This window comes from Carassius auratus, chromosome 7 (assembly GCF_003368295.1).
Source record: "Carassius auratus strain Wakin chromosome 7, ASM336829v1, whole genome shotgun sequence".
NCBI lineage: Eukaryota > Metazoa > Chordata > Actinopteri > Cypriniformes > Cyprinidae > Carassius > Carassius auratus.
Window position 1 is genome coordinate 23,768,761 of NC_039249.1, and position 20,143 is coordinate 23,788,903.

A 20,143-nucleotide genomic window follows, 5' to 3' on the forward strand; every position below is an offset into this window, starting at 1 on the left:
AACAAAATATTTCTTGCTGAACCTACTTTTTGTAATCTCTGTTTGATGTTTTGCACAACAATGACTTTAAATGATCTTTTCAGAGTAATTTCTCCAAATTTGAAGGGCAATTAATTCGATTAATTAATCACAACATCATATAATTAATTAGATTAAAAAATTTAATTAGCCATTGCTTCGCCGATCAGCTTAGTTTCTCTTTTATTTAATGATTATGAAATGGTTTTCAGGTGCCTCTGGTTTGAGAGGCTTCCCTGGTAATCCTGGCCCCCCTGGCCCACCTAGTCCTTCTAATATCCCAGGTCCTTCCGGAGACCCTGGACTTCCGGGATTAGATGGACGAGAAGGTAAGGAAATCTCTGTACTCTCTGTTCTCATCTTTGTTTTGGTATATATCTAAAACAAAAAGATGTTTGATCCAGAGGACTAGCAGTTATATTTATTCGTAGATCTGTTCCTATTTGAGCATAAACTTGTAACCTTATGCAGAGGCCAATAGTATATGTGATGCATTGAAATCAGTTGAACTGGATCTTTGTAGGTCCCATTGGCCCTCCTGGCCTTCCTGGTCCACCAGGCCCTGGAACAGTCCAAGGAGACAGGGGAGATGCCGGAGTTCCTGGACGACCAGGAATACCAGGACCACGTGGAGACCCTGGTGGTTCTGGTCAGCCTGGATTTCAAGGCAGTCCTGGTTTTAAAGGTGTTTTTTTTTTTTTACTGTTTTCATATTTTTCCGTTTCTTTATCTGTGCTGCTCCCATGTTTAATTAATTGGAATTTATTCATTTTTCTGCTCTCTGGATTTAAAAGGACAAAGAGGTGACCCTGGCTTTGGTGGTGTACGTGGAGCACCAGGGATCCCTGGAGAACCAGGAGATTATGGGAGGAATGGACCCAAAGGATTAAAGGGTCAGTAGGCATTTTAAATCTTAAAAAACGTTAGCTAACATTAATAAATCATGAGCATTCTTGAAACATCAGCTTTTGCTTACTGTCCTCTCAGGTAATTCCGGTCTTAAGGGACCTCCAGGTATTGTGGTCCTACCTAACAGAACCGAAAGTATGCCTTTGGGGGAACAGGGCCCACCAGGTCTTGATGGGTCTGTCGGTCAGGCAGGATTTCCAGGCCTGCCAGGCAGTCCAGGATTCCCAGGTGAGTCTTTTTTGTCTTTGCAAAAGAAAACAAAGAAATAAGAAATATTAAACTGAAAGTCAATTATTGAACCTTTTACCTCCAGTTTCAATTCCTCTTTAAATTCTCTAGGTCCCAAAGGACGCAGAGGGCCAGAGGGTAGACTTGGTCCTGTTGGTGCAGCTGGATCTCCTGGAGCTTTTGGTGACCCCGGACCTGCAGGAATCCAAGGACCCACAGGAACCCAAGGTACAAGGTCTTTTATATAAATGCTTTTGAGCCATGGCTCTCAAATGGTGGTACACAGATCTGTTCTGTTCATGGATCAGTAGTAGTTAAAATAATGCCAAAAATCTAATCATATACCCCCCTAAGTTGTAGAAGTCATCAAATTGAATTAAGATGATTATTTATTGGGATTATTAGGATGCATTAAAGTACTCAGAAGTGACATTTATAATATATTTAAATAAATCCTGTTCTTTATAACTAACTATTCATCAGAAAAAAACTGCACAAAAACTGCACTGTTTTCACCGTAATAATGAGAAATGTTTCTTGAGCAACAACTCATCATATTAATATGATTTCTAACCATGCTGAAGACTGGAGTAATGGCATCTGGCAATGCAGCTTTAATATCACAGGGATAAATTACATTTCAAAATAAAATAAAAAGATTGTTTATTTGAAATTTTTTATTGTGCAGCATTGGTGAACATAAGAGACTACTTAGAAAAAAACATACCCCAAATGTTTGATTTATAAATATGTTTTTTTTTGCAATACACTTTTTTCGTAATAAACATTTAACCTGTTAACTGTCACCCGTCTGCTCTGTGGGACGCCTACATTTACTTCACTATGTTACAATTAAATCTAATCTAATCTTGACAAACTTTATATCGTTGGCAAGATCTAAGACTCCCAAATATATATTTTATCAATGTTTTTTGTTAAAAATTATGTAGGAAAAGAAATAGATTAATTTATGACAAGAGTGCACCCTCAAAAATCTACATTATAACAGGAATTTTGACCTTTGTTAAAAAAACAAGATTTCTTTGTTGCATTTTTCTCGATCACATTTTAGAAATCATGAGAAATTATATATCGACTGAAAACTTAAAATCTCAAAATTCATCCTTTAAAACTCATTTTAAAATCAGACATTGCATTACCATGTAAATGGTACATCAATATCATGTTACAAAATGTTTTCATTCGTGAATAATAATAAGTTTGGATCGTGCACTACAAAGTCAATGTTCAAAAATATGAGTGACAGTTAAGGGGTTAACATGCACAAACATACATTGTGCTATAGAAATTTTTTACCTTGTTTTGTGTCACTTGATTTCTAGTTTAAAATTTGATTCTGAAGCAAAACCTGTTAATCCTAGCAAATCATATTATTTAATCACTGTGATTACGAATTAAATTAACAGCAGCATATTGTCAAGTGCATAAGGTACCATTGCTTTTTCTTGTCCCTGCTGTAACTCCCCTTCAAATTCTTCCACTTTCACATATCTTCTACAGGAGCCCGTGGCCCAACAGGAATGCAAGGTCGTCCTGGTCCACCGGCGCGCAGTACCAGTATCGGTTATACTTTGGTGAAACACAGTCAGTCCACCCAGGTGCCCATGTGTCCTCAAGGCATGGCCAAGCTGTGGGAGGGTTACAGTTTGCTCTACGTGGAGGGACAGGAGAAAGCACACAACCAGGACCTGGGTGAGACACTAGTGTTGTTATTATAAGGGTTGTCAATTTTCATACCATTTTGATCATAATATTTTTTGTATGCACTAATAAGTTGACTTGCCTCTAGATAATTGAATTCAAATGTTCTCTTCCTCACAGGATTGCCCGGCTCCTGCCTGCCGCATTTCAGCACCATCCCCTTCCTGTACTGCACAGTCAATGAGATCTGCCACTACGCCAGTCGTAATGACAAATCCTACTGGCTGTCCACCTCGGCACCCATTCCCATGATGCCTGTGGCAGATCAGCAGATATCCCAGTACATTAGCCGCTGCTCAGTGTGTGAAGCTCCAGCTCAAGCGGTCGCTATCCATAGCCAAGACCTCAGCATACCGACCTGCCCACAGGGTTGGAGAAGTCTGTGGATTGGTTACTCCTTCCTTATGGTAAAATTCAGTTCTACCTCGAAGCACATACTATAACTTACAGAGCTTACGGTGTAGAACATGTTCACTCATGTGTATAAAATAATGTTCAAACACTTGACAGTTAATAATAATAAGTTATTTAATATGTATAATAGTATAAATCTTCAAGATTTGGACACATTTGGAAGGTCTCCTCACTAGTGTTCATCTTGGTCCTCCAGCACACAGCCGCTGGTGCCGAAGGAGGCGGTCAGTCATTGGTGTCTCCTGGTTCTTGTCTGGAGGATTTCCGCGCCACCCCCTTCATCGAGTGCAACGGAGCCCGCGGCACCTGCCACTTCTTCTCCAACAAGTACAGTTTCTGGTTGACCACGGTAGAGAAGAACGAACAGTTCTTCCAGGGTCCTTCCCAGGAGACGCTGAAGGGAGATGATTACCGGTCACGCATCAGTCGCTGTCAAGTCTGCATGAAGATCTTGTAGCTGGTAGATGCACTGCTGGAGACTTTAACTAAACAATTGGAAGTAGAGTGGATGGGATGAGATGAGTAGAGGAAGATAAAGGAATCAAACATGAACTGACTGAATCGATTTCATGCCTTTGGTGCCCAGCAGTGGTAATACGAAGAGCTAAAGAGAGCCCATGAAGTGGAGAAAGAGATTCTTTATCCGTTTATTAACAGTGGTGCTATGTTGAAAATAATTTGTTGTGTTTTTGTGTTAGCGCTTTTTTCTTTAAGTTGTTGGCTATATTCACGGCTACCTCGGAGAGTGCATCCCAGACTCCCAGTGACGGCACAGAACAATACACCTTGATTTTTTTCAAAAGAATCAATGCAGCGATGAAAACATTACTGCATTTCATGTTTACATTTTGGCTTCAGTCGCCCGTGTTGGTGCTTTATTCACGTTCACCAGCACTTTGCAATCTACATGAATAAGATTGACCTCATCGTTGTCACTCGAAATGATTAGTCTAAACCCAAACATATTCTGTATGAATTGCACTGAACTTAAAAAAAAATTATGTTAACACACGGTTGATCTAAATTCATCCAGTTTACCTAATGATATATCATTTTCATTACTGACGAGAGCATTCAAACATCCATCAAACATGATTAGGATGGTTAATAACTTACAGATCATCTATTGGCCTCAGTAATTCATTACATGACCTAAAATGTGTATAATATTTTTTTATATTCAAAATTTCCTTTTTATAAAATTTTTAATTTACTGTGTGCATTGCAGATGATAAATAGACTAATTTTAATAGAGACTGGTTGATACATAACCACTATGACCACTAAGCCTTTCAGTCTCTCATTGGTAGCCCTGAGTATACTTTTACTTCTATTCATGTTACATTTCATTTTGTGTCTGTAAGTGGTTAGATTATGGTCTATTCATTTCATCCCCTTGGTAGAAAGATGTACATTCAATTCATTGTACATTTAATAATAGGGAAAAAAATTATATTTCCCCATTTATGTTGCTTTTGGTTATTTTCTAAAATAAAACAATGTGAAAATTAACTGTCACAAGTGGACAATTTTATTAGGTTTCTACTGCTGTGAGACTAAAAAAAGAGATGTATACTTTCAGAACCCAAGAAACGTTAACATATTTTCAATGAGAGGATGACATTTTCCAGTATTTCATATAGTGGTGTAAATGTTTGATCTGAATGCTCACAGTGAGTACATGTATGAAACCTCTCGAATAAAAGTATTCAAACTTTTAAATGTTGTCTTTGATTACATTAATGTTGTGATATATATTTTTTTAAATCTCAATTACCACATGACTGGCAAAATCACTTAAGAAAAGATAAACCCATAGCACTGACAATTTTGGGTTTATACCAGTAAGTTTTTAGAAGTGATTGAATGGGAGAAAACTCTGCAATACCTCCAGACGCAAACATTGCTGCTTTAAGTCGAGGCCCTGCAATACGTTAAGGCCTGAGTGGAGGAATGGAAAGGCCACTCATGTCAGTCCAGCAGATGAAAAGCAGACAGAAATCAAGGTTGGCCTTGACAGGAGTTGTTTTCTGATGTTCCCCTTGTCTTAATCCATGACCTGAAGCAAAAACACATTCCATGTATTGTCTAAATACATTTTATTTACAGCACATTTTAGCACCAAGTTTATGATTATTATGTAACTGATGACCAAGCTAAACTAGAAACAACTACATGAAACAAGATTAAGCTTATAAGGACTCCATACCTTCAGAGTGAGACTCTTCTTTGGCTTAGTATGCAGACAATCACAAATCAGCTCGCAGCATTCTGTGCAAAAAGAGAGAGATGTCTCATTATTACACGAGGCTGACTCCAGCTCCTTATTCGCCAGCTCCTTATTCGCCGAACTATCCATTCCACCTTAAAAATGTCTAGTGGTTGTTAATCCTTCCCTGTCAGTGCTATTGGTTGTATTTTTTAAAGGGACAGTTGCTCAAAACTGGCTTGCTTCAGACAGCAGTTAACAATGAACGGTAAAAATATAAAGTTATGTAAAAATGTATTGTATGTTTCAATACATAATGCACGTGACTTGCGAATGCAAGTTCTTTTTTTTATTTAAACGCCATGCCTTACTCAATGTCTTTTTCAACATACCCTGTATGAATAAAACAAGATAATATTGTTTGCAGCTCTTATGTAATCTTTATTAAAATGTATCCATTACTGTAAAAGATTAAATAAACATACATTATTTAACTGTCACACAAAATCTTGTATTACTGCAATTTCTGATGTGCTGTTGAAGAAACGTGCCCTACTCAACTGTATTCCGACAAAGCATATTGGGCATGTCATTTTTTTATTTCAAAGGTTCTCAAAAAAGGATTACCTACAGGGCAAGAGTAATTCACTCTCTAACGAAATCCTTTATTAGACCATCTTCTGATTTTTTATTATGGAAATATAACCCAGACAAAAAATGCCCTCCAAAGCATCTGTATTTGACGAAAAAGCATATTGGGCATGTCATAATTTTTTTTTTGAAAGGTTCTCAAACAAATGAGCATGTAGAGGGCAAGAGTAATTCACTCTCTAACGAAATCCTGCATTAGAACATTTTCTGATGTTTTATTATGGAAATATGACCCAGAGAAAATGCTCTCAATAGCGAATTTATGGGCCGAAAAAGCATATTAGGCATGGCATCATTTTCTTGTTTCAAAGGTTCTCAAAAAAAGGAGCATGTAGAGGGCAAGAGTAATTCACTCTCTAACGAGATCCTGCATTAGAACATTTTCTGATGTTTTATTATAGAAATATGACCCAGAGAAAATGCCCTCAAAAGCAACTTTATAGGCCGAAAAATCATATTTGGCATGTCATCATTTTTGTGTTTCAAAGGTTCTCAAAAAAGGAGCATGTAGAGGGCAAGAGTAATTCACTCTCTAACGAGATCCTGCATTAGAACATTTTCTGATGTTTTATTATGGAAATATGACCCAGAGAAAAGGCCCTCAAAAGCAACATCATGGGCGAAAAAGCATATTGGGCATGTCATAATTTTTTTGTTTCAAAGGTTCTCAAAAAAAAGGAGCACGTAGAGGGCAAGAGTAATTCACTCTCTAATGAGATCCTGCATTAGAACAATTTCTGATGTTTTATTACGGAAATATGAAAGCATATTGGGCATGTCATAATTTTCTTGTTTCAAAGGTTCTCAAAAAAAGGAGCACGTAGAGGGCAAGAGTAATTCACTCTCTAATGAGATCCTGCATTAGAACATTTTCTGATGTTTTATTACGAAAATATGACACAGAGAAAATGCTCTCAATAGCAACTTTATGGCCGAAAAAGCATATTGGGCATGTCATAATTTTCTTGTTTCAAAGGTTCTCAAAAAAAGGAGCACGTAGAGGGCAAGAGTAATTCACTCTCCAACGAAATCCTGCATTAGAACTTTTTCTGATGTTTTATTATGGAATTATAACCAAGAGAATATTACCTCCAAAGCAACTGTATATGCGAAAAAGCATATTAGGCATGGCATCATTTTCTTGTTTCAAAGGTTCTCAAAAAAAGGAGCATGTAGAGGGCAAGAGTAATTCACTCTCTAACAAAATCCTGCATAAGAACATTTTCTGATGTTTTATCATGGAAATATAACCCAGAGAATATGCCCTCCAAAGCATCTGCATATGTCAAAAAAGCATATTGGGCATGACAACATTTTCTTATTTCAAAGGTTCTCAAAAAAAGGAGCATGTAGAGGGCAAGAGTAATTCACTTTCTAACGAGATCCTGCATTAGAACATTTTCTGATGTTTTATTACGGAATTATGACACAGAGAAAACGCTCTCAATAGCAACTTTATGACCAAAAAAGCATATTGGGCATGTCATAATTTTCTTGTTTCAAAGGTTCTCAAAAAAAGGAGCACGTAGAGGGCAAGAGTAATTCACTCTCCAACGAAATCCTGCATTAGAACTTTTTCTGATGTTTTATTATGGAATTATAACCCAGAGAATATTACCTCCAAAGCAACTGTATATGCGAAAAAGCATATTGGGCATGACAACATTTTCTTGTTTCAAAGGTTCTCAAAAAAAGGAGCATGTAGAGGGCAAGAGTAATTCACTTTCTAACGAGATCCTGCATTAGAACATTTTCTGATGTTTTATTACGGAATTATGACACAGAGAAAATGCTCTCAATAGCAACTTTATGACCAAAAAAGCATATTGGGCATGTCTAGGGCTGGGCGATATGGAGCAAAAAATATATCTCGATATATTTTGCTATATCTCGATATACAATATATATCTCGATATCTTTATAGGAAAAATAACCCCCCAAAAACTACTGCAAAAACAAATATGCCAAATATTAAATGTTTAGGGCCCTAAGAAATGTTTTATTTTTTTTTCCTCACCATATGTTTTATTGTTACATAATTCTGTTTTTTAGCATGTAATTATTTAAATGCATAAAAAAAACAATCTCTTAAAATCTTAAAATAGCCTTATGTGAAATGTTTTTTTTCCCTTCAGAAATTCTGTGTATTTACATTTTTCTGGTTATCAAACGAAGGCATAAAACATTCATGTAATTTATCTTTTCATTATTTAAAATTAAGCAAACTTATTTTTTTTTTTTTGGGTAAACAAAGGGGATTTACTATTAAAAATAAAACATGGAAGAAATGTTGTGTGATTATTCCTTAAAAAATTATGTTCGTTTCATTTTAATAGTAGTAGTAGTGGGCTATGTACATTCTGCTGAAAAATAGTAATAGATTTCTAGCAAATACTTTTATTTTACAGTTCTGTGTATGTGATACTGCAGTCTATGATGTGATATGAGCTAGTTTTACTCAAATCAAACTGTCAGATGCTCATGAAGTGTCTCTCAGTGCAGTTCTGGAGATGTTCTCATATTTATTTAGTTAGAGGAAAGACGCTGAAATCAACTCAAGTGTCACGCATGCTTCCGTATGTTTAATGAATGAAGATGCGCTTCTGCGCCATTCATTAACACAGACACGCAGAACATGCAGGATTCATATTTAAATAGACTTTTCCGGGTTAATATTTGCAGATATTAGTCCATATCGCGATTTGATGTAAGTGCATGACCTACTTTTAATTCATTCAAAATTTGACAAATTCCGTGACATTCCGCGTTAAACTGTAAATTCCGTTTTTATGACTGGATTCCGCGATTCCGTCCACGTTTTCTGCATCGCGGAAATCATAGGGCCCTACACAGTAGACATCTGCCTGCTGTTCGCCCAACGCCTTAAAACCGAAGTATCTCAATATTAATGGAACCAGTTGTCCTTTTTTTTTGACTAGTTCTCTACACGCGAGGGGAGGGGGGACAAAAGCAATTAAAGAGGCGGGGGGCGAGCGAGCGGGGGCGAGCACAGCAAAGTGGCGGAATCAGAATTAAATATAAACAATATATCGATATATACGATATGGCAAAATCCATATCGTGTTTAAAAAATATCTCGATATATTTTAAATATCGAGATATCGCCCACCCCTAGGCATGTCATAATTTTCTTGTTTCAAAGGTTCTCAAAAAAAGGAGCACGTAGAGGGCAAGAGTAATTCACTCTCTAATGTAATCCTGCATTAGACCATCTTCTGATATTTTATAATGGAAATATAACCCAGAGAAAATGCCCTCGAAAGCAAATGTATATGCCGAAAAAGCATATTTGGCATGTCATAATTTTTGTGTTTCAAAGGTTCTCAAAAAAAGGAGCACGTAGAGGGCAAGAGTAATTCACTCTCTAACAAAATCCTTATCCCTTAAAACATTTTCTAATGTTTTATTATGGGAATATGACCCAGAGAAAATGCTCTCAATAGCAACTTTATGGGCCGAAAAAGCATATTTGGCATGTTATAATTTTCTTGTTTCAAAGGTTCTCAAAAAAGGAGCACGTAGAGGGCAAAAGTAATTCACTCTCTAATGAAATCCTGCATTAGAACATTTTCTGATGTTTTATTATGGAATTATAACCCAGAGAATATTACCTCCAAAGCATCTGCATATGTCAAAAAAGCATATTGGGCATGACAACATTTTCTTATTTCAAAGGTTCTCAAAAAAAGGAGCATGTAGAGGGCAAGAGTAATTCACTTTCTAACGAGATCCTGCATTAGAACATTTTCTGATGTTTTATTACGGAATTATGACACAGAGAAAACGCTCTCAATAGCAACTTTATGACCAAAAAAGCATATTGGGCATGTCATAATTTTCTTGTTTCAAAGGTTCTCAAAAAAAGGAGCATGTAGAGGGCAAGAGTAATTCACTCTCCAACGAAATCCTGCATTAGAACTTTTTCTGATGTTTTATTATGGAATTATAACCCAGAGAATATTACCTCCAAAGCAACTGTATATGCGAAAAAGCATATTAGGCATGGCATCATTTTCTTGTTTCAAAGTTTCTCAAAAAAAGGAGCATGTAGAGGGCAAGAGTAATTCACTCTCTAACAAAATCCTGCATAAGAACATTTTCTGATGTTTTATCATGGAAATATGACCCAGAGAATATGCCCTCCAAAGCATCTGCATATGTCAAAAAAGCATATTGGGCATGACAACATTTTCTTATTTCAAAGGTTCTCAAAAAAAGGAGCATGTAGAGGGCAAGAGTAATTCACTTTCTAACGAGATCCTGCATTAGAACATTTTCTGATGTTTTATTATGGAAATATGACCCAGAGAAAATGCTCTCAATAGCGAATTTATGGGCCGAAAAAGCATATTAGGCATGGCATCATTTTCTTGTTTCAAAGGTTCTCAAAAAAAGGAGCATGTAGAGGGCAAGAGTAATTCACTCTCTAACGAGATCCTGCATTAGAACATTTTCTGATGTTTTATTATGGAAATATAACCCAGAGAAAATGACATCAAAGGCATCTGTATGCCGAAAAAGCATATTGGGCATGACAACATTTTCTTGTTTCAAAGGTTTTTAAAAGAAGGAGCATGTAGAGGGCAAGAGTAATTCACTCTCTAACGAGATCCTGCATTAGAACATTTTCTGATGTTTTATTTTGGAAATATAACCCAGAGAAAATGCTCTCAATAGCAACTTTATGAGCCGAAAAAGCATATTTGGCATGTCATAATTTTCTTGTTTCAAAGGTTCTCAAAAAAAGGAGTACGTAGAGGGCAAGAGTAATTCTGTCTCTAACAGGATCCTGCATTAGAACATTTTCTGATGTTTTATTATGGAAATATGACCCAGAGAAAATGCTCTCAATAGCAACTTTATGAGCCAAAAAAGCATATTTGGCATGTCATAATTTTCTTGTTTCAAAGGTTCTCAAAAAACGGAGCATGTAGAGAGCAAGAGTAATTCACTCTCTAACAAAATCCTGCATTAGATCATTTTTTGATGTTTTATTATGGAAATATAACCCACAGAAAATGCTCTCAATAGCGAATTTATGGGCCGAAAAAGCATATTTTGCATGTCATCATTTTCTTGTTTCAAAGGTTCTCAAAACAAGGAGCATGTAGAGGGCAAGAGTAATTCACTCTATAACAAAATCCTGCCTTAGAACATTTTCTGATGTTTTATTACGGAAATATGACCCATAGAAAATGCTCTCAATAGCAACTTCATAGGACGAAAAAGCATATTTGGCATGTTATAATTTTCTTGTTTCAAAGGTTCTCAAAAAAGGAGAATGTAGAGGGCAAGAGTAATTCACTCTCCAACGAAATCCTGCTTTAGAAAATTTTCTGATGTTTTATTATGGAATTATAACCCAGAGATTATTACCTCCAAAGCAACTGTATATGCGAAAAAGCATATTAGGCATGGCATCATTTTCTTGTTTCAAAGGTTTTAAAAAAAAGGAGCATGTAGAGGGCAAGAGTAATTCACTCTCTAACAAAATCCTGCATTAGAACATTTTCTGATGTTTTATTATGGAAATATAACCCAGAGAAAATGCCCTCCAAAGCATCTGTATGTCGAAAAAGCATATTGGGCATGAAAACATTTTCTTGTTTCAAAGGTTCTCAAAAAAAGGAGCACATAGAGGGCAAGAGTAATTCACTCTCTAACGAGATCCTGCATTAGAACATTTTCTGATGTTTTATTATGGAAATATGACCCAGAGAAAATGCCCTCATTAGCAACTTTATGGGCCAAAAAGCATATTTGGTATGTCACAATTTTTTTGTTTCAAAGGTTCTCAAAAAAGGAGCATGTAGAGGGCAAGAGTAATTCACTCTCTAACAAAATCATGCATTAGAACATTTTCTGATATTTTATTATGGAAATATAACCCAGAGAAAATGCCCTCGAAAGCAAATGTATATGCGAAAAAGCATATTAGGCATGACAACATTTTCTTGTTTTAAAGGTTCTCAAAAAAGGAGCACGTAGAGGGCAAGAGTAATTCACTCTCTTATGAGATCCTGCATTAGAACATTTTCTGGTGATTTATTATGGAAATATGACCCAGAGAAAATGCCCTCCAAAGCAACTGTATGCGAAAAAGCATATTAGGCTTGTCATAATTTTCTTGTTTCAAAAGTTCTCAAAAAAAGGAGCACGTAGAGGGCAAGAGAAATTCACTCTCTAATGAAATCCTGCATTTGAACTTTTTTTGATGTTTTAATATGGAAATATGACCCAAGAAAGAGAAAATGCCCTCCAAAGCATTTGTATATGATAGTGTAGTGGGAATCACAACTTAAAGGAACACTCCACCGTTTTTTGAAATAGGGCTTATTCACATTATTTCCTACATTTAGATAGGTGGGCAAATGCATTTTTGTGTCAGTGCATGCATTGTTTTAGTTTGACTGGGTCGGCGTTAGCTTAGCTTAGCACAATGAATGGAATCCTTTGTTGCCAGCTAGCATGGCCTAAGTAAAAGTGATCAAAAAAATAAAAAAAACCCACCTAATTACTTCTTGTGGCCTGCGTATTCACAACGAGTACAAATAGCGATCCAGATTAACACTAGGCGATTTCCTAGGCAGATATTGACTTGGGACTATATTATGGGGAAGCACAGGCGAAGCACTGCTGCTTAGGCGAAGCACTGCTACTTCGGCGCAGAGATATCATGCAACACATGAAAACATCAACTCTATGTGAATACAGGTATAATATGGGTCGATCTATACATGCGTCATGATTAAAATAATCACTTACTCTGTGGACAGCTGTCCATTTGGTCCATTCGGCGTGGGGCGTTTTTTCCAGTTCACTTTGTCACACCGGAAAAAAAAATCGAGTACTGCAGAATGGATCAGCGCCGTGAAATCCTCTGTAGATGTGACACAACTTCGGGCACGCTCATCTTGATCTGACGTGTTGAGCCTGGTCATCAATGGCAAAAACATGTCCCACTCTCTACAGCAAAGACACTCTATGTCCGTCGGCATAGATTGGCATATTCCCCCACATTCACACCACCAGTTCATGTTTGCTCTCATCCTCACGTCCTCATGCTGTTGAGCGATCGCAACTAATACATGCGCATATAAATTTCACTCGCGGCTGGCTTGACGGTGTTTTTCTGAAGTGCGGCTGGCTTGACCGCAGTCTCCTACTGTCGTTCTATTTCCAAAGCACGCAGCTCGTCTTCTGTAAACTCTGGTTCAAATAGGTATGGTTCTGGTTCTTGACTGTCTGAGAAGTCACCCTCTTCGTCTCTCTCAAAATCAGCCATGTTCATCGCCATTCGTGTACTGTAAGGAAAATAGCCAGGCAGCTACTATTCACGCCGGTATGTTGACGGAGATCGTGGGATTTCATGTGTTGCATGATATCTCTGCGCCGAAGTAGCAGTGCTTCGCCTAAGCAGCAGTGCTTCGCCTGTGCTTCCCCATAATATAGTCCCAAGCCAATATCTGCCTAGGAAATCGCCTAGTGTTAATCTGGATCGCTATTTGTACTCGTTGTGAATACGCAGTCCACAAGAAGTAATTAAGTGGTTTTTTTTTATTTTTTTGATCACTTTTACTCAGGCCATGCTAGCTGGCAACAAAGGATTCCATTCATTGTGCTAAGCTAAGCTAACGCCGACCCAGTCAAACTAAAACAATGCATGCACTGACACAAAAATGCATTTGCCCACCTATCTAAATGTAGGAAATAATGTGAATAAGCCCTATTTCAAAAAACGGTGGAGTGTTCCTTTAAATATGCAGGATTCCATTAGAGAGTGAATTACTCTTGCCCTTTACGTGCTCCTTTTTTGCTATTGAGAGCATTTTCTCTGTGTCATATTTTCGTAATAAAACATCAGAAAATGTTGTAATGCAGGATCTCGTTAGAAAGTGAATTACTCTTGGCCTCTACATGCTCCTTTTTTGAGAACATTTGAAACAAGAAAATGATGCCATGCCTAATATGCTTTTTGCATATACAGTTGCTTTGGAGGTAATATTCTCTGGGTTATAATTCCATAATAAAACATCAGAAAATGTTCTAATGCAGGATTTCATTAGAGAGTGAATTACTTTTGCCCTCTACGTGCTCCTTTTTTGAGAACCTTTGAAACAAGAAAATTATAACATGCCAAATATGCTTTTTCGGCCCATAAAGTTGCTATTGAGAGCATATTCTCTGGGTCATATTCCCATAATAAAACATTAGAAAATGTTCTAAGTGGAAGGATTTTGTTAGAGAGTGAATTACTCTTGCCCTCTACGTGCTCCTTTTTTTGAGAACCTTTGAAACAAGAAAATTATGACATGCCCAATATGCTTTTTCGGCCATAAAGTTGCTATTGAGAGCATTTTCTCTGTGTCATATTTTCGTAATAAAACATCAGAAAATGTTCTAATGCAGGATCTCATTAGAGAGTGAATTACTCTTGCCCTCTACGTGCTCCTTTTTTTGAGAACCTTTGAAACAAGAAAATTATGACATGCCCAATATGCTTTCATATTTCCGTAATAAAACATCAGAAATTGTTCTAATGCAGGATCTCATTAGAGAGTGAATTACTCTTGCCCTCTACGTGCTCCTTTTTTTTGAGAACCTTTGAAACAAAAAAATTATGACATGCCAAATATGCTTTTTCGCCCATGATGTTGCTTTTGAGGGGCTTTTCTCTGGGTTATATTTCCATAATAAAACATCAGAAAATGTTCTAATGCAGGATCTCGTTAGAGAGTGAATTACTCTTGCCCTCTACATGCTCCTTTTTTGAGAACCTTTGAAACACAAAAATGATGACATGCCAAATATGCTTTTTCGGCCTATAAAGTTGCTTTTGAGGGCATTTTCTCTGGGTCATATTTCTATAATAAAACATCAGAAAATGTTCTAATGCAGGATCTCGTTAGAGAGTGAATTACTCTTGCCCTCTACATGCTCCTTTTTTGAGAACCTTTGAAACAAGAAAATGATGCCATGCCTAATATGCTTTTTCGGCCCATAAATTCGCTATTGAGAGCATTTTCTCTGGGTCATATTTTCATAATAAAACATCAGAAAATGTTCTAATGCAGGATTTCGTTAGAGAGTGAATTACTCTTGCCCTCTACATGCTCATTTGTTTGAGAACCTTTCAAAAAAAAAAATTATGACATGCCCAATATGCTTTTTCGTCAAATACAGATGCTTTGGAGGGCATTTTTTGTCTGGGTTATATTTCCATAATAAAAAATCAGAAGATGGTCTAATAAAGGATTTCGTTAGAGAGTGAATTACTCTTGCCCTGTAGGTAATCCTTTTTTTGAGAACCTTTGAAATAAAAAAATGACATGCCCAATATGCTTTGTCGGAATACAGTTGAGTAGGGCACGTTTCTTCAACAGCACATCAGAAATTGCAGTAATACAAGATTTTGTGTGACAGTTAAATAATGTATGTTTATTTAATCTTTTACAGTAATGGATACATTTTAATAAAGATTACATAAGAGCTGCAAACAATATTATCTTGTTTTATTCATACAGGGTATGTTGAAAAAGACATTGAGTAAGGCATGGCGTTTAAATAAAAAAAAGAACTTGCATTCGCAAGTCACGTGCATTATGTATTGAAACATACAATACATTTTTACATAACTTTATATTTTTACCGTTCATTGTTAACTGCTGTCTGAAGCAAGCCAGTTTTGAGCAACTGTCCCTTTAAAAAATACAACCAATAGCACTGACAGGGAAGGATTAACAACCACTAGACATTTTTAAGGTGGAATGGATAGTTCGGCGAATAAGGAGCTGGCGAATAAGGAGCTGGAGTCAGCCTCGTCATTATTACCTTATACTTTACACCTGTTCTGTTTAAAGCAGATATAGCATTCAAATTATCTTCCTTTGTTGTTTTTCGAAGATCTCACTTTGTGACAGGCCTGAACTGATCTAGATGTTGGCAGTGGTCAAGTACAGGTCATCCGCTGAGGGAATATTTTTTTTTGCATGGTATTTGCCGTTGAACTTGTACTCTGGAGGAAAATACTGTTGTGCCTGGAATGCGTCAAAACAGTTGACAAATCATTTGTCTGTGATTAACATGAATATAAGAGGCTATAAATTGAAAACAGTGACAGAAGCAATGACCCAGAGAGCAAAGCCTACTCACCACTGTGATGTATGGCACGTTTGGTGAAGATTTCACATCCACCTGGTCAACAAAACAAGGGTTTAACAGTTAGCATGATCACAGAGGTCATAGTATTAATGAATCAAGAAGAGAAAACGTTTTTTAAGCCAAAAACTAATAATAATAATAATAATAATAATAAAAACTTAAACCTTGAGTCCATCCTTGTAGCAAGTTCCTACCTACACAGCCAATTCCACCTTCACCCAGCTTCGGACTGGTTTTATAATGCCTCAAAATGTGGCCAATTAAAAGGTAAACAACTGTAGTTAGTATGAAATACAGTTTTAGATATTTTCACATTTTATTTTACAATTTATAATATTTTATAATTCTCGTTGATTTATGGATATGTCATCAACCAATCATTTCATCACATTGTCACCATAGGCCACGCCCACCTGTGTTTAATCCATTTACGCTCGCACACTACTTTACAGTCATCGGAAGGATTCAGGCAGTGATTTGACTGGCAGGCCAGGTTCGCTCGTATGACTGTTCAAGGCATTTGACTGGATATGGTTTTGTAAATGAGGTACAGTGTAGTGGAGAGTTCACAAAAATGTGTTAAAAGATTTAGCAACCAACTTTATTGAATCTTACAGCTGCAGCAAAGGTAAACAATTTCATGATGCTTTGTCTGTAAATTACGGTTTGTTTTTAAAGTGAACCTCAAGTAATGTATGTTATAAAAATAAAAATAAAACCGAGTCATGACCATCATAGACTGTATAGGTCATGAAATTTTAAAAGATGCGATTCTCTCATCAACCAATCAACATCGCGCGCGAGAGAGGCAAGCCATTTTCGAATATGAGAATCTTTAAGCGTTCTAAAAATCCTCTGTATGACATACGTCACAATAAGAACTCTAATAATGTTAATCAAATTGATAATTAGACCTGTACTAGACCTGTGCTGTTTTTGTGCCCAATAGCACAAGTACAAAAGTTATTTCACAAGTGATTTCATACAGCAGGTAAGTAAAAAAGAAGTTAATTTTGTGTAATTTTGTGTTTTCAACACAATATTGTCTATTTTTGCTCAGTTTGCTGACACAAATATTACCTGTTAAAATATAACCTAACAAATAATGCCTTTAAATGATCTTTTGTGGGCCGTTTCTCATCCAATTGCATTTAATATGCAATTCATTATATTAATTACTTGCCACACTGTAATCAATTAGATACAAAAAATTAAATGATTAACAGACCTAGTAAAAATACTCCTAACTCAATAGTCTTAAGTTACTTATTAGTAATAAGATGTATAATAATACAAAAGCAGGACATCAGAAGCCAGCATCTCAGAGAATTGGTAGTCTTTGCATTACAGCTCCACTTATCACAGAGCTTGATGAAGCACCTCAGTGGGTGACAGATGGGCTTCTGTGTTCAGTTTCCCATGGGATTGCTGTCTTGGATGGTGATGTTGAGTGGTGTCCCTCCACACCATATCTATGGGAAGGAACCAAGGTGTCCGGTGGTGTGATGCTCTCACTCACCCTTGCTCAGCTGAGTCACTCTTACCATAGCGAATACCTGCTTTATATCTCTCACTGACAGTGAAGATCAATAGTGAATGCCTCGCTCGGTGGGTGACGGTTGGGATCCAGTTCAGCTTCTCGTGGGAGGCTTACACATATTTGGGAGGTGCACTGAACTTGGTGGAGATAGATGGAGGCAAACACCTCCTGTGCCGTGGTGCATGAGAAATATTAACAACAATAATAATACAGTCTATTTGGAAATAAGCTGTGATGCAGTGACTACCAATTCGAGAAAAGAAAGTGGTCCTCAATCTGATACAGCTGGATATGGAAGAAGACCAATAATAAGAAATAATAAAGAATAAGGATAACAGTGAAAACTAAAATAATAATAATGCATAGTAATAGTAGTAAAAAGTCCATGTAAACAATAATTATAAATTGTATAAAATAAGTATATATATAATTGACTTTTTCAAAATAATCTGTTGAAAAATGTGATGCAGGACAACAACTATATTGTCCATAAATGCTGTTACTTGACCCCAAAATTCAAGATATTAGGCCAAAAATGAGCCACCCTATGAATTTTTGTTGCATATTTATATCATGCGATAAGCAATATAACACGAGTGCTGTTATTGTCCCCAATAGCATGCATGCAAAAGTTATTTCAGCAGTGATTTTATACAGTAGTTAAGTAAATTAGTTAACACTGTTACATTTTAGATACAATATTGTCTGTTTTTGCTCAGTTTGCCGACTCAGATATTACTATTAAAACCACATCACAAGTGTTGTGTGTCTCCAAGCACAAAAAAAACTATTTTTGAATGAATCCGCATTTTGAATAAATGGTGTGAACCAATGATTTAGTTACCCATTCCTTCAGATTTACTTAATTCATGAATGGATCAGCCATTTGAACGAATCATTGAATGAATAAATGGCTCAATTACTTATTCATTAAGACGTTTAACTGCCACCTACTGGCAGTTTTAGTTTCGTTTTCTTTTTTATATATTTTTAAAAATCATATTTACATATTATAAAAATATCTGTATTATTAAAGGGATACTAAATCCCCCCAAAAAAAGTTTTATATTGATTGTATGCTTTTCTCATATAACACAATGGCTTTAAATTATCTTTTGTGGTACATTTCTCAGCCAAATTTGATGCTCTATTAATATAAAATTAATTAGATTAATTACTTGTCACACTGTGTAATTAATTAGATTAAACAATTTAAACAATTGACAGCTCTATTAGAAATACTTTAAACTCGATAGTCTTAAGTGACTTATTAATACGTTTCTTATCAGAAGCCAGCATCTCAGAGAATTGGTAGTCTTTGCATTACAGCTCCACTTATCACAGAGCTTGATGAAACACCTCAGTGGGTGACAGATGGGCTTCTGTGTTCAGTTTCCCATGGGATTGCTGTCTTGGATGGTGATGTTGAGTGGTGTCCCTCCACACCATATCTATGGGAAGGAACCAAGGTGTCCGGTGGTGTGATGCTCTCACTCACCCTTGCTCAGCTGAGTCACTCTTACCATAGCAAATACCTGCTTTATATCTCTCACTGACAGTGAAGATCAATAGTGAATGCCTTGCTCGGTGGGTGACGGTTGGGATCCAGTTCAGCTTCTCGTGGGAGGCTTACACATATTTGGGAGGTGTGCTGAACTTGGTGGAGATAGATGGAGGCAAACACCTCCTTTGCTGTGGTGTATGAGAAATATTAACAACAATAATAATACAGTATATTTGGAAATAAGCTGTGATGCAGCGACTACCAATGGGAGTCCCCTACTTGATACAGCCGGGTATGGAAGAAGACAAATAATAATAACTAATGAAGAAAAAGAATAACAAGACAAATAAAATAATGAATAATTTAGTTGTAATATTATTCAAAAATACACATAAATAATAATTATAAATTGTTTAATAATTAATAATTAAATAAGTTGTATATTATATGTAAAATTAATAACAATAATAATAATAATAATAATAACTGACTCTTAAAAAAAGAATAATAATTAAAAATCATTAATTTTAATAAGCTCAAACTTTTATGTTGAGTGGGTGGCTGTTTAGAATCTCTTATACTTAATGTTCACCAGCAGTAACTAACTCTTTTGCTAAAAGCATTGCAACAAGAAGGTTTAGTCAAACCCAAAGCATATTTATTGATAGCTGGACATATGCAGATATCAGAAATGCTATAATGCAAGGCACAGCAGGTGAATAAATCAGATAAGAAAACAAAATACAGTAGGTGTGGGAGATGGTGG

The 20,143-nt window shown here is 36.3% G+C and overlaps 2 protein-coding genes and 1 long non-coding RNA gene across 7 annotated transcripts in view; 2 read left to right on the forward strand and 1 right to left on the reverse strand.

Moving 5' to 3' along the window:
* The window catches only part of LOC113106276 (collagen alpha-6(IV) chain-like), an 87,905-nt gene extending 82,892 nt beyond the window's left edge, over window positions 1-5,013 (forward strand). For 4 of the 5 annotated variants that reach the window (XM_026268010.1, XM_026268011.1, XM_026268014.1 and 1 more), the window contains exons 40-47: window positions 231-347; window positions 542-703; window positions 813-911; window positions 1,006-1,155; window positions 1,267-1,383; window positions 2,677-2,868; window positions 2,998-3,284; window positions 3,488-3,748. In XM_026268010.1, the coding sequence (XP_026123795.1) occupies window positions 231-347; window positions 542-703; window positions 813-911; window positions 1,006-1,155; window positions 1,267-1,383; window positions 2,677-2,868; window positions 2,998-3,284; window positions 3,488-3,748 (1,385 nt within the window). Of the gene's footprint in view, window positions 1-230; window positions 348-541; window positions 704-812; window positions 912-1,005; window positions 1,156-1,266; window positions 1,384-2,676; window positions 2,869-2,997; window positions 3,285-3,487 lie in introns of all 5 variants that reach the window. The other variant, XM_026268009.1, reaches the window with a different exon arrangement.
* Window positions 1-20,143, forward strand: part of LOC113106275 (microtubule-associated protein 1A-like) — a 1,143,919-nt gene that overhangs the window by 333,178 nt on the left and 790,598 nt on the right.
* Window positions 3,640-6,052, reverse strand: LOC113106294 (uncharacterized). The gene is made up of 3 exons (XR_003292466.1): window positions 5,501-6,052; window positions 5,180-5,350; window positions 3,640-3,776 (listed from the first exon to the last, which is right to left on the reverse strand). It is a non-coding gene; the product is annotated as an uncharacterized LOC113106294 (long non-coding RNA).